Raw genomic sequence first — 13,486 nt, 5'->3', positions numbered from 1 at the left:
GAATGCTTTAAGAGACAGAAAAATATTCAAAAAGAAATAGGAATAAATAGTAACCAGTCAAAAAATCTAAAAAGTTTCAAAAAGGAAGGAATGGAGGATGTGAGCTGAGAGGGAGAGGAAGGGAGAAATAAGAAAAAATCAAGCATAAGTGATATGAAGATAGAAAAAGGAGATTCAATATACATGTATATGAAACCTTCAAAAAAGAAAACCAAAACAAGGAGAACACAACAAATACAATGAAAGCTATAGTCAAAGACACTTTTATAATACAACAGAAGAAGATTTGATGTCACATTTTCAAAAGGCACATTGAATATCTGCAATAACTGATCAAAAATGACCAACATCAAGACATATGTTAATAAGATTATTGACTATCAAAGAAATAATACAAGCATTCACATTTAGCTAAAATCACCAAATCTCTTAAAATGAAGACTCTTTTGTTATATAATTAGATCATCATCAGACTTCAGAAACAATGCTTTATACCAGTAAAAATTAAAGTAACATACGAAAGATAAGAAGTTAGAATGTAAACAAGTTATTTTTATATTCAGTCATAAACTAACTTTCCTACAAGTATGAAGGGCATGGACAAACTGTTACTGGCATTCAAGAACTTAGGGAATACTGTTACCATGAACACCTCCTGAGAAGTTTACCAGAAAAAGACCTGTAGACAAACAGAAGGGTGACATGGACATAAGGACCGATAATGGGCACTAAATACCAGAGAGCTAAGACTAAATGAGGGCTATATGGTGGAGTACAGGGTAAGCTGGTTGCATGCTCTGACAATGAGAGTACAGGGTAAGCTGGTTGCATGCTCTGACAATGAAGACACAGTACAGCTATAAGAAATATAAAGATAATAGAAAACTCATGGGTAAAAATCTTCATTATTTTCAATAATCATATTTACAGTGGTAGCAGTGCTCTTGCTACTCTGAAACTGCTTTCTGTGTAACAGAATACAGCAGACGGATATTCTATCAACTGCACTGTCTTTGAGAACCAGCAGTCATAATGTGGAAGAAAGGATATTCTGAATACAGTAGAAGAGGTTAAGCAAAAACCCACCTGTGGTTTCGATTTTAAAGTGCAACTGTCAGAATGAACACTTTAAAAAAATGTTATGCAAACTATGATCAAGCTAGTAGCAATGAGCATCCCTAAGGACCAGATTGTGCTCTTAAAAGAACATTTCCTACTTTAAAAAATTCACCACGCACACAAACACACATAGAAAGAGAGGTCTGGGGAACAAACTGTAGAAGGTGAACCTGGAATATCTTGTCAAAGACTTCTAGGAATATGTCTAACGGACATCGGAACCAATACAAAGATGATCTCACTATCTAAAGATAAGACAATTTGAACATCAATAAGGATAATTTCAATTAATTGAAAACAAATCGAGTTTAAATTCTAAAGTGAATAATAATTAAAAAGAAAACATCTACCACCTATGGCAGATAACTGGAATATAATTCATTGTTTTGAAAACTCATAAGTAAAAAGAACAGTTAAATATTTTGTCCTGCCATTCCTCCACCAACTATACATCAAGGTAGCCAAATGGTAGATGAGAATTCACTCTTCGTAAAAGTATTTCAACTAATAAAGGAAGGAATTGTTGTATTAGAATTTCAGTTGTCACTTGTTTAATTGCTTCCAATGAATCAGTGGATCTAGGTATTAAGCATCACAAAATTAGAAATAATGAGTCATCATGTGCCTCCTGGATAGATAGACACAAGATTACCTTTGAAAAGGCTTGCAGTCAAAACCAAACCTGTATATGATGAAGTCTCTAGATTCAACTGTCAGAAAATATATAGGTTCAGGAAGTACATCAAAGAAGCATGCTAAATTATACCATAGATATAAAATCAGAAAAATTCACACTATTTAAAATTTTCCCAATTAAATTTTCTTGTTTCCTCAGTAAATAAATTGCCAAAAAAAAAAAAAAAATACAGAGAAAATACGTAGATTTTTAAAAACTTGCAAATACTTTTAAAACAATTTCTGCTTCAGGAAGTACGACTCCGTGATAAAATTATAAAGGACAGCAAGATGCAGTAATCTAAAATAGTGTTGATTGATAACAAAGGAAATAAACTGTGATTGAGATGGTCCATGTGGAGGGATTTTTTTTTGCAGTGGCTTGCAAAGTGCTATTTCTTAATCTGGGTGTTTTTTACCTGAGCATTTTCCTTATAATGATGTTTTAAACCAAACATTTATTTCATGATGTTTTTCTGTACCTGGATTATATTTTACAATAAAATAAATAGGATTGTAATAAAATAAATAATACATGAAAATGTTTCAGACTTAAAGAACATGAGTTTACTAATTGAAAGGGCCTACAAACTGCCCAGTATAATGGATGGAAAAACCACCCGTGAAAGCACACCATCACAAAATGTCACGGCATCAGACAAAAGGAAAAATTTCAAAGCTTCCTCAGAGGAACAAAAGGAATTCTCAATGTCGGCTCTGGAAGCTAGAAGACATTGCATAATATTTTCGAGAAAGAATTATGATCAACATATAGAATTTTATATTCAAACAAAATGTAAGTTCACTGTATCAGTCCACAAAGGCATACATTCAGGGGAGAGAGGAAATAAAAAACCAGGATCACTGCTCAAGAGACTGGAGAACAGCTCAGACTGTGAAGCTGGGGAGTTGTAGAAAGAATATCTATACAACAAAATTAAAACTGACATGTTTCATCGTGTGAAAAAAGTGTTATTTGTATAGATTTTACATTTTTTTTTGTTAAATTTGGAAAGAATGTAGAAACTACACCACAACATCAAAATTATTAATGCAGAGAAAAACAGAAAGTACTACAAGAAATGGAATGTAATCTTTGAATATATATTTGTGCACACGAATGTAAGTACAGATAATTCTTACAAACAGAAAGTTTGGAAAAAGCATATTTTAAGGTTTTTTTTCTACTGATTTCCTAATTGATTTAAAAAGGTGTTATTCAAATTTACATTCCACAAACAGTATATTAAAGTATCTATTTCCCTACTCTCTAATCAAAACTGTGGTTATCAATTTTTTATATTTTCCCTTTCAATATAAATGTAATATCATTATTGTGTTAATTTGCATGTTTAAACTGAGGTAAAACATCTTTTCTTATGCTTATAAGTCATTGTATTTCTTTTTTATATTAGATGTATTCCTTTACTTTGTATATTTTTTCTATTTGTTTATTAATCTCTTCTTATGAAATTGTAAGAGTTCTCTATAGATAAATAAAATCAGTACTTTTGGTCATGTGTGTTGTAAATAATTTTGCTCAACTTTTCTTTGAATTTTATGTTATTTTGTGCTAGGCAGAAAATTTGTTCTTGTGTTCAATTATTGAAATATATCAGTGTTTGTTTTGTGTTTTCTGAGTTTTGTTTCTTGCATACAAAGACCTTCCCCGTTTCAACGTTTATTTTAATTCATTCATTTTTTTTTCTGTATGGACAGCCTCATTGTTTATAGTTAAATCTTTGATCCATCTAAAATGTATATTGACATAACCAGTAAGAAAGGGATTTAGGTTTATTTTTTCCCAGATAAGGTTTCAATGCAATTCAGACCTGAGTTAAGTGGTTTGTGTTTTATTGTAAAGTTGAGGGCTTTTTATTTTCAGCTACTGAAATCTGTAAGACTGTAGAAGAGCAAGATGCTAGTCAAGCCACACAAGGTTTATTACTACTTCTAAGTGTCTTCTTACATGCTTACAACTAAGACCTGCCCTCCTAGTATGTGACACCCAATTTCAAACACTATCCCAAAAAGGAAACTGACCCAACCAGTGAAAGGAAGGCTCTCTCACTTAAACAATAACAATCTGTACATACATTTACATCAACAGACCATATTTTAAAAACTCAACACTAAAATAGCTTAAGAATTTTCTCAGCCCTATGATCAAAAGAAAATCAATGGAAATGAAAGAACTATGATGGGTAAGTGTGTTGATCTAGGTTGGAGTCAGAAATGCGCAACAACAGAGGTATACCTTCACCTGCACCTGGAGTCACAGACCTAAACCAAATGTCTCATAGATGCTGCTGTAAGATTGCCAGTGATTTCCACCAAGTAACGTACTATTAAAGACTACAGTAGTTGTCTTGGCGTTTTAAAAATACCCTACTTGGTGGTTTGGGGTTTCTTCCCAGCTTGTAGAGTAATAGAATAAGCAGTCCTCTGAATCATTTTTTTTGGTTTTTTTGGTTTTTTTTGGTTGCTTAGAAAGTTCTAATTTAAGTTTTTTGCATCATTTCTTCATCCATTGTCCAAGATTGCTACTGCATCTGTGGTTTTCTGGTCATCATTTTTTGAGACTATCTCTTGGATCTTATACTCTGCTATATGAATTATTTATCTACATTTTTACTCTAATCATTAAAGAGCTTAGGAACAAGAAAAAAATGTTAAAAATGCAATAAAAAGCTCCACATTAGAGTTGACTATTTAACAGAAACTATTTTTGTTCAGATTCCTATGAAGGCTTTTAGCAAAGATAAATGAGCTTATGCCATAAAGCTATGCATGTTTTGAAAAGTGATAAAAGGTTAATTGGGTACCATGTAAGCAAGAGTGTATACGAAGAAACCCTTTAGTTGGTGGTCAAGTATATTTAACAAATGTTCATATCTTATGTCTATACTAAGTTGCCGTTCTACACGAATACTACACAGTGTATTTAGAAACAAAACAAAAGAGCTTAGCAATGTGTGAACAGTTTTCAATAAAAAATTTGGGGGGAGTTGGGTGAAGGATGAGTTAGAAGGAGAGAACTGAGCCGTGTAGCAGACGTGAAAAGATGTGTTAAAGAAGACGATCTCTAAGTATTTTTGCTTCTGGCAAACAAAAGCTGCCTTCAATAATAAGCACATATGTTTGTTTCAAGGACTATAAAACCATGGAAAAGATTAAGGGCCCTAGTAATTAGGGCTGAAGCTGAAAGAATTATTATTTGCAGAAAAAAACCTTAGGAGGGAAGAAGGAGTCCTGAAGATAATATTGGCAGCAAGTAAATCTTGACAACGTCCTCTGGAATTTTTCACAGTCCGAATCCCATGTTAAACTACATTTTCTTCTCACCAAAAAACCAAGAAATATAAAACTGTAGATTTATATACATGTAGCATGTGGGTAACTCTGCTCTCCTACCAGGAAATATACACTTCGTTCTTTGCTATGTAGACCAGCAGTACAGTAAAGTGGAGTGGCGATTTGAGGCTCCTGAGATTTTTTAATTTGTTATGATAATTCAGCCTTAAAGATCTTGGCCAAATCAAATAATCATACTTTTGTACATCAGATAAGAAGATCTATCAAGTTGCATTTGCCCAACTAAGGTGACTTGATTACAAAGGCAACCTTCCACCTAGTTTTGTCTACACTAGCCTCTATGCAAAAATAACATTTCACTGCAAATCCAGTGTTTCCTGTTTTCCTTTGTCACTTCTGCTCTCCACAGCCCCCAACCTTTCTTTTCTTACTTACAAACTTCCTGTCCGTTGTCTTTGCATTTACCACCTTGCCTTTCTTAAGGTGTAGCCTTTAGCTTTACTCCTGAGTGTGTTTTCATCACTGTTCTCTGTAGCAATACACTCACGAAAATTTCTTGTGATAAAATCTCTCTCAATGAGACTAGATTTGAGGAATTTCCTTCCCATGTGCCCCGTATCATTTCATATGGATTCTTCTCTTCATTAATTGTCACTGCCATTTTATACTTTGAAACCCTCATCCACTCTTACCTAGATGTTAAAATAGCCTCCTAGCAGGTCTCAAAAAGTCCTGTATGACCCAGCTGCTGTTTGCATCCAATTCCTTATTCTCTTCCTATGTAGCCTGGACTCCAACCACAAAGAAACTGCCTAGAGTTGCTCAAACACATTGTGATCTTGATCTTCCTGTTCTGAATCTTTGCATGGATTTCTCTATTTTCCCTCTCTTTCCTTGGCCAACTCACAGTAACCCCTCAGGACAGGACTCGGTTAAGATGACAGCTCTGCTTAGGTAGGCTTCTCTGCTTGGTGACTCCTAGGCTAGGTAAAATCTTGACTTTCTTTTTTTCTGCCACAATATAAATCACATTTTATTTTAATTATCTGCTTCTCAGTACCCCCTCAAGGCTACAAACTCCTTGAAGTCAGGAACTATCTCACTTGCTGTTATTCTCCTTGTGCCCACTGCTCAGTTCATATTTGGGAAAAAAGGGGCATGTACAGTTTCTAAATATATCTTGTCTTTGCTACCCCCGTGATTTTTCTCATACTATTCTTTTTGCCTAAATTTTATCCTTTCCAATTTATTCTCTCCCCAGTCCTATGTGCATGTGTTGGTCTATTAAATCCTACTTATTTTTCCAGCCAGATTCAGGTGTTGTCTCTTCTATGAGAATTCCCTCATGATACCCACTAGAACTGATCTGAATTCCCACTCTTCTGTATCCTAATCATGCAGCATGAATCACACACTGCTTTGTAATATGCTCAGTCTCTGTTTTTACTCCCACACTAGATGGATTGAAAAGTAGAAACGATGTTTTAAAATCTTTGTATTCCTCATGTTATCTATCACAGTGTTTTGCAGAGCTGGTGCTTAATATATACTGAATGAATTATTGTGAAATAATTTCTCAAAGCCATAAACTTCTCTGTGTTTTATCTAGAAAATGTTCAATCACAGCACATTTTCCCCCTTGTGAATCCCTTCATCTTTTCTATTCCAATAAGGAAGTATATGATCTATTTCTACATGTTTCCCTTAGAGCACTGCAGCAGAAATCTTTCTGAAGATGTGGTGGGAGCAGTAGAGATGTGTGAATAATTCTGTTTGGTATAGGTGAAATTGTAATTGGAATTCACATCTCTTCTACTGCTGTTTCAAAGACCCAGCGATCTCCAGGAGGAACTCTTTTCTCCTCTACCTAATAGCAATGTGGAGATATATGTCATTTTTTATATGATTTTCTCTCATCACCAACATGACCAAAACCCAGCCTCCCATCCCTAGAGACCTTAGCTCAAGTAAGACATTATTTGTGAAATCTTCTCTACTTTCTCTAAGCTGAAAACACTCACTTCCAGCCCTGCATACACCTAGTACTATATCTATATCTCTATGACAGTCAACTCTCTCAGCCTTATATTTCAGTAAACATTTATGCCCAAGTCTTATTCCCCTTCTAGAGTATAAGTTCTCAGAGGGCAAAATTTGTTGAGAAAAATTACCTGTAGAAAAGTACATCCTTTTCTATGTACATATGTGTTCTCTCACATATATGTTAAATGGTATACAACATATACATAAAGAATATGTTGTCTGGGTGCTGTGGCTCTTGTCTGTAACCCCAGTGCTTTGGGAGGCTGAGGAGGGAGGATTGTTTGAGGTCAGGGGTTCAAGACTAGCCTGGGTAATCTAGAAAGACCCTTCTACAAACAAAATTTTTTTTAATTAGCTGGGTATGCTGATGTGCGCCTGTAGTTCAATCCTAGCTCTTTGAGGCAACAGGATTGCTTCAACCCAGGAGTCTGATGTTACTGTGAGCTATAATCAGGGCACTGCATGCCAACTTGGGCAGCAGAATGAGACCTTGTCTCTAAAGGCAAAAAGAGAGAATATGTATATGAATATGATATATACACGTAGTACCCCTATTTATATCTTTGGAGTGGAACTAGTATCTATATTAAGCCAGTCTGTTCCACTGTAAAAGTGATAACATGAGATTGATTGATTGATGCTATTAGAAACTAGGTTATTGTACCAACTTATTTTAGTACCATTATCCTCCCTCCTAAAATGTAACAAAAGGCTCAAATAGAATTTTGGCTCTATGTTTTAGATAACCCTCCTTCCCAAAGACTCCCCTGATCCCCCAAGATTTTATATAGTTTTCATCATAATTCCAGAGCCATAATTACAGCATATTGTAGCTACTCACTCATTTGACTGCTTTATCTTTGATTTCCTTGAGGGCATGGACTACATCATAATATTTTTCTGTGTTTACACTACTTAGGAAGACAGCTATAGTAGACAGAATAATTCCACCACTGCCCTTCAAAGATGTCCACATTCTAAACCCTGGAACCTGTGCATATATTATCAAACATAGAAAAAGTGACTTCAGATGTCATTGTTAAGAATACTGAAATGGAGAAACTACCCTGGACTATCCAGATGGGCCCTAAATGTAATCACAAGGAGTCTTATACGTGAAAGAGAGGAAAGAGAGTTAGAGTTGAAGAAGGATATATAACTACAGAAGCCCAGGTTGGAAGAATGTGTTGCTAGTTTTAAAAATGGAAGGGGACTGGGCGCAGTGGCTCATGCCTATAATCTCAGCACTTTGGGAGGCCAAATTGGGTGGATCATGAGGTCAGGAGTTCAAGACTAGCCTGGCTAACAATGCTGAAACCCCGTTTCTACTAATGATACAAAAAATTAGCTGGGCATGGTGGTGCGCACCTGTAATCCCGACTACTCGGGAGGCTGAGGCAGGAGAATCACTTGAATGCGGGAGACAGAGGTTGCAGTGAGTCGAGATTGCGCCATTGCACTCCAGGCTGGGTGACAGGGCAAGATTCTGTCTTTAAATAAATAAATAAATAAATAAATAAATAAATAAATAAGATGGAAGAGGGCTACAAGTCAATGAATGTGAGTAACACCTAGACAGTGGAAAAGGCAAGAAAATGGAGTTCCCTCTTGAGCCTCCAGAAGGAAAGCAGCTCTGCCAGCACCTTGATTTTAACCAGTGAGATTCATTTTGGACTTCTGACCTCCAGAAGTGTAAGATAATAAATATGTTGTTTTAAGCTTGTGGTAATATACCAGCAACAGGAAACTGACACAACCATCAACACAGGGCATGTGCTCCATAAATATCTGTCCAATTAAAGAACCATTAGATATTCGGCCTGAAAAATATCTGATAGAATTAATGGTTGCATTTAACTATTGAGGGTGATCCTGAGGGAGAAGAACAGATAAAGAAAAATTACATATTTCCTACGTGAAGGTGGGCCTGAAAAAAATGTGTAGGAAACACACACACACACAGATAGAGAAGATGAAAGAGAGAGAAAGAGAAAGACAGCAACTCCAATTTTCTGGCTTAGATAATAGGAATGGATTTTTCTGGAATGGATAATAGGAAATATATAAAGAATATACTTACATGCTCCTAATTTTGGACGTGTTTGATAATAGGGTCCCTATGGAAAAACTGGGTAGAGACAATGTGTAGGAGACAATAAAAATTTTGACTCAGGAAATTAGGGGATATATAATGTAACCCAGTAGCCTTGATATATGAGGTTAGAATAGAAAATAGCTAGAGATAAGACTAGAAAGGCAGTGTGATGTTTCTTAAATGCCAAGGGAAACCAAACCCAATGCTTCAGAAAGTGGTTGAGAGGAAAATTGAAGGCATTTGAGCTGGAAAAAATGTAATCAAGCTGATGCTTTAAGATTAATCTGGCAACCTTAAATATAATGGATTGGTAAAAAGGAGGACAAAGCCAGAAATACCATTTAGGCTTTAGTGATTACTTTCAAAGACTATCTCATTTGATCCTCACAGCAATCTCGTGAGGCAGGTAAGACAAAGCATTATCAAAGCCTATTTTTGTATCATCATAATTCCACTTGTAGCATATTGATGACTAGTTCACTCTACATTTAAAGCATTACATACAATTTGTAATGGACTTAACTTTTTACTGTTCGAATCAGTGTATTAAGATGCTTGGTCAACTTTCTTGCCTCTAGTGTTCAGGGATCATTTATTAAAAGAAAATCAGGAGAAATGAAGAAAATAAATGGAATTTATTTATACAAATAATTCAATCCTTACATAACCAAACTGTCCTGAGAAGGGAAAAGGAATATTTTATTATTTTTAAATGGAATAAAACATTATTTCTGTAAATTGAGTTTGATCAGATACTTTCATCAGAAATAATCATTGTTATGATGGAGCCACATTTGTACAAACTTATTAACCAATAAAAGGCATTTGGATAAACCACTGCCAACCTTCTGCAGAAGTTCTCTCACAAAGAACTTGTGACACTTCAATATTGAATCTAATATCAATCTGAAAAGCCTTTAAAATCACAGAGCTTAAAAATCACATACCATGATGAAAGAGTCCCTGGGGCTAAATTTAGGGGCCAGCAAATCACCAGGAATGATTTGGTCAGAACAAGAGAAAGATAACTGGGAGAATAATCAGGTAAATCAGGTTAGGAGCTCAAGATTTCTCACCATTGTTCACCATACTATTCCCAATTTAATTCTCTCCCTTTGATTTATGGGAGGCTGCTCTGAAGCATTTATGTGAATAATTCAACACTTAGAGACAGGAGATACAATGTAGGTCGATCTTTATATAGATTAAAACTGGTTCTACAGCTAATTTCACTGATTTCAAGCTCATCTTGGGGTTCACTTTTGACTTAGTATTTGGTTTTCTAAATCATTAATCCAGGTAAGAACACTATTATTTTAGACATGTTTATTACTGGTAATGTATTTTTTTCAAAATATAAATATTAGCCATTATTTAGGGGATCTCAGTAGTTCAGTAACCCAGAAATGGCCAATATGAACTAAAACCTTATTGCTAAAAGCATGATTTGTGGACCAGCAGTGTCAGCAAACTGAAAGCTTGTTGGAGAAGAAGAATGTAGAGACCTCCCATGAACCTGCTAAATCAGAATCTGCATTTTCACAAGATCCCCAGATGCACATTGCAACTTGAGAAGCTTGGATCTGAATTATGAACACTTCAGAAATTGCTTTAATTTTACTTCCTCAAAACTCTCCCAGCCAACATTTCTTTGACATCATAAGAGCTCCAAGCCTCTCCAAATTTCTTGTTTATTTTCTCTCTTCGATCAGTTTTCACTATCCTAAATAGCCAATCATCTGAAGGGTTTTCAGGCTCCTCATGCTGGAGCACAGTGATTGAATACATGTGAAGGCTTATTCTTCTCACAAAACAAACTTCCTGCTTGACTATACACATGCCACATTGCCTTTATTCCAGCTTAGTTTGACTTTGTTTAAATTTGTACAAATCTTAAAAAGGAAGGCAGAGGGTGCACAGTTGACAGAAAGAATGAGTTGGGATGAGTGAAATGCGTTACAGCTGAGTATCTATTTCTCTCTGGTTCCACCTCATGGGTAATAATTTCAATTACTGTGTGTATGATTTTAACCAATTTATGTTAACTAGAGATTCATTCATGGGAAGCTCGGTCTGGTGCTTTGGATCCGTTTCCATCGGTCCTTACAGCCGCTCCTCAGACCCCAGCAGCAAAGATGGTGAAGCAGATCGAGAGCAAGGCTGCTTTTCAGGAAGCCTTGAACACCGCAGGTGATAAACTTGTAGTAGTTGACTTCTCAGCCACGTGGTGTGGGCCTTGCAAAATGATCAAGCCTTTCTTTCATTCCCTCTCTGAAAAGTATTCCAACGTGGTATTCCTTGAAGTAGATGTGGATGACTGTCAGGATGTTGCTTCAGAGTGTGAAGTCAAATGCATGCCAACATTCCAGTTTTTTAAGAAGGGACAAAAGGTGGGTGAATTTTCTGGAGCCAATAAGGAAAAGCTTGAAGCCACCATTAATGAATTAGTCTAATCATGTTTTCTGAAAACATAACCAGTCATTGGCTATTTAAAACTTGTAATTTTTTTAATTTACAAAAAAATATAAAATATGAAGACATAAACCCAGTTGCCATCTGCGTGACAATAAAACATTGATTCTAACACTAAAAAAAAAAAGAGAGAGAGATTCATTCATGGAAAACAGATAAACTATGCAATTTAATAAATCACTTTCAATTTTACTTTCTGAATTTTCTTACTCAGAGATGACTTTGGTATAGTATTTCCTTACAAGTAGAGCAGAGAAGCAGAAATCTCTTCTGTAGCGATGTTTCTTAAAAAAAAAAAAAAAAAAAAAAAAGCCATCAGTTTGCTCTTCAGGGAGTGTAGGAAAGTTGGAGCTGGAATGGAAGCTCCCTGAGACCATCCCGCCCTGTCTACCTAGATTGTTCACTTGTCCTGATCCTGTTTGTGGCCTCCCACGTCCACATCATTGACCTCTCCATTACCAGGTTACTCATTGAAATCATTTATGTCATCTATGTCCCGCATGTGCTCATCCTCCGTTCTTTACTATCCTCCTCATTTTCATACTCCTCCCCCTCACCCTCATAGTGCTTTGAACCTGGCTTAGGCAACAGGTTGTTGTCTTTCTCTGTGAGGCTCCTGACCTTCCTACTGCTGCAGCTCTGTCTCCTCCACACAGGGTCAATATAGATTTAAATCACAATGTATCAGTCACTTCTGCGGCAGGAGTGAGGGGAACAAGGTGCACATGGCTTCTAGATTGCTGATTGAACCTGGCCAAGTCACTTAACCTCGCCAAACCTGAGTTTCATCATAGTGCCAGGAGGCAGCAGTTTGCAGTAAAATCTTAGGCTATGGAGTATGCATGGTAGCAGGACGATAATAGGAATGAGTTGTTTTCAGTTTCCTGCAAGGATATTCACTCTCAGACTAGATGTTAGGCACAAGGGAACAGGTGTGTATATATAGAAATATTTAGGGAACCTCATTTCCAGTCCTGGCTTTACTACCATTTGCAACCCTTTGCCATACACGTTTTTAGATGATCATTTAGCTTACCTAAGCCTCTATCTCCTAGGTGAGAAGGGAATCTTCACTTATATTCAATGTCTAATATGTATCACATATTGATATGGTTAGGCTTTGTGTCCCTACCCAAATCTCACCGTGAATTATAATTCCCATAATCCCTACATGTCAAGGGAAAGACCAGGTGCAGGTAACTGAACCTTGGGGGTTGTTTCCCCCATGCTGTTCTTGTGATAGTGAGAGAGTTCTCACAAGGTCTGATGGTTTTATAAAGGGCTCTTCCCCGCTTGGCTCAGCACTTTTCCTTTCTGCCGCCTTGGGAAGAAGGTGCCTTGCTTCCTCTTTGCCTTCTGCCATGATTGTAAGTTTCCTGAGGCATACCCAGTCATGCTGAACTGTGAGTCAATTAAACTTCTTTCCTTTGTAATTTACCCAGTCTCAGGCAGTTGTTTATAGCAGTATGAAAATGAACTAATATACATACCTTTACATGTTTATATCAGACATTCCTCCCAACAATTTTATAGGACTAACATTTAGTTTATAATAATGAGAAAATTGGTGCTTATAGAGGTTAAAAAAAGTTTCCTAAGATCTCATAACCTGCAAGTCGTTGAGTAAGAATGCAAAGTCAGGTCTGTCTGACTCCAAAGTACTTTTACTCGTTTTTCCTCCAGACTAATGCAGTCTGCTGCGTACTGAATGTTGTAAAGTTCCAAGGAATAAATGAATGTAAAATAACTGTCGATAAAAGCAAAACA

General features: G+C 36.1%; 1 protein-coding gene across 1 annotated transcript; it reads left to right on the top strand.

Moving 5' to 3' along the window:
• The first annotated feature begins 11,310 nt into the window (after positions 1–11,310).
• On the top strand, positions 11,311–11,846 carry LOC103221232 (thioredoxin). Its single transcript, XM_007972071.3, has one exon. The coding sequence runs from the start codon at positions 11,383–11,385 to the stop codon at positions 11,698–11,700; it is 318 nt and encodes a 105-aa protein (XP_007970262.1). The 5' UTR covers positions 11,311–11,382; the 3' UTR covers positions 11,701–11,846.
• Positions 11,847–13,486: the final 1,640 nt, after the last annotated feature.

The sequence above is a fragment of the Chlorocebus sabaeus genome, chromosome 15 (assembly GCF_047675955.1).
Source record: "Chlorocebus sabaeus isolate Y175 chromosome 15, mChlSab1.0.hap1, whole genome shotgun sequence".
Classification (NCBI taxonomy): domain Eukaryota; kingdom Metazoa; phylum Chordata; class Mammalia; order Primates; family Cercopithecidae; genus Chlorocebus; species Chlorocebus sabaeus.
Note: the sequence above shows the minus strand (reverse complement) of the source record. Positions and strands in the feature narration are given on the sequence as shown.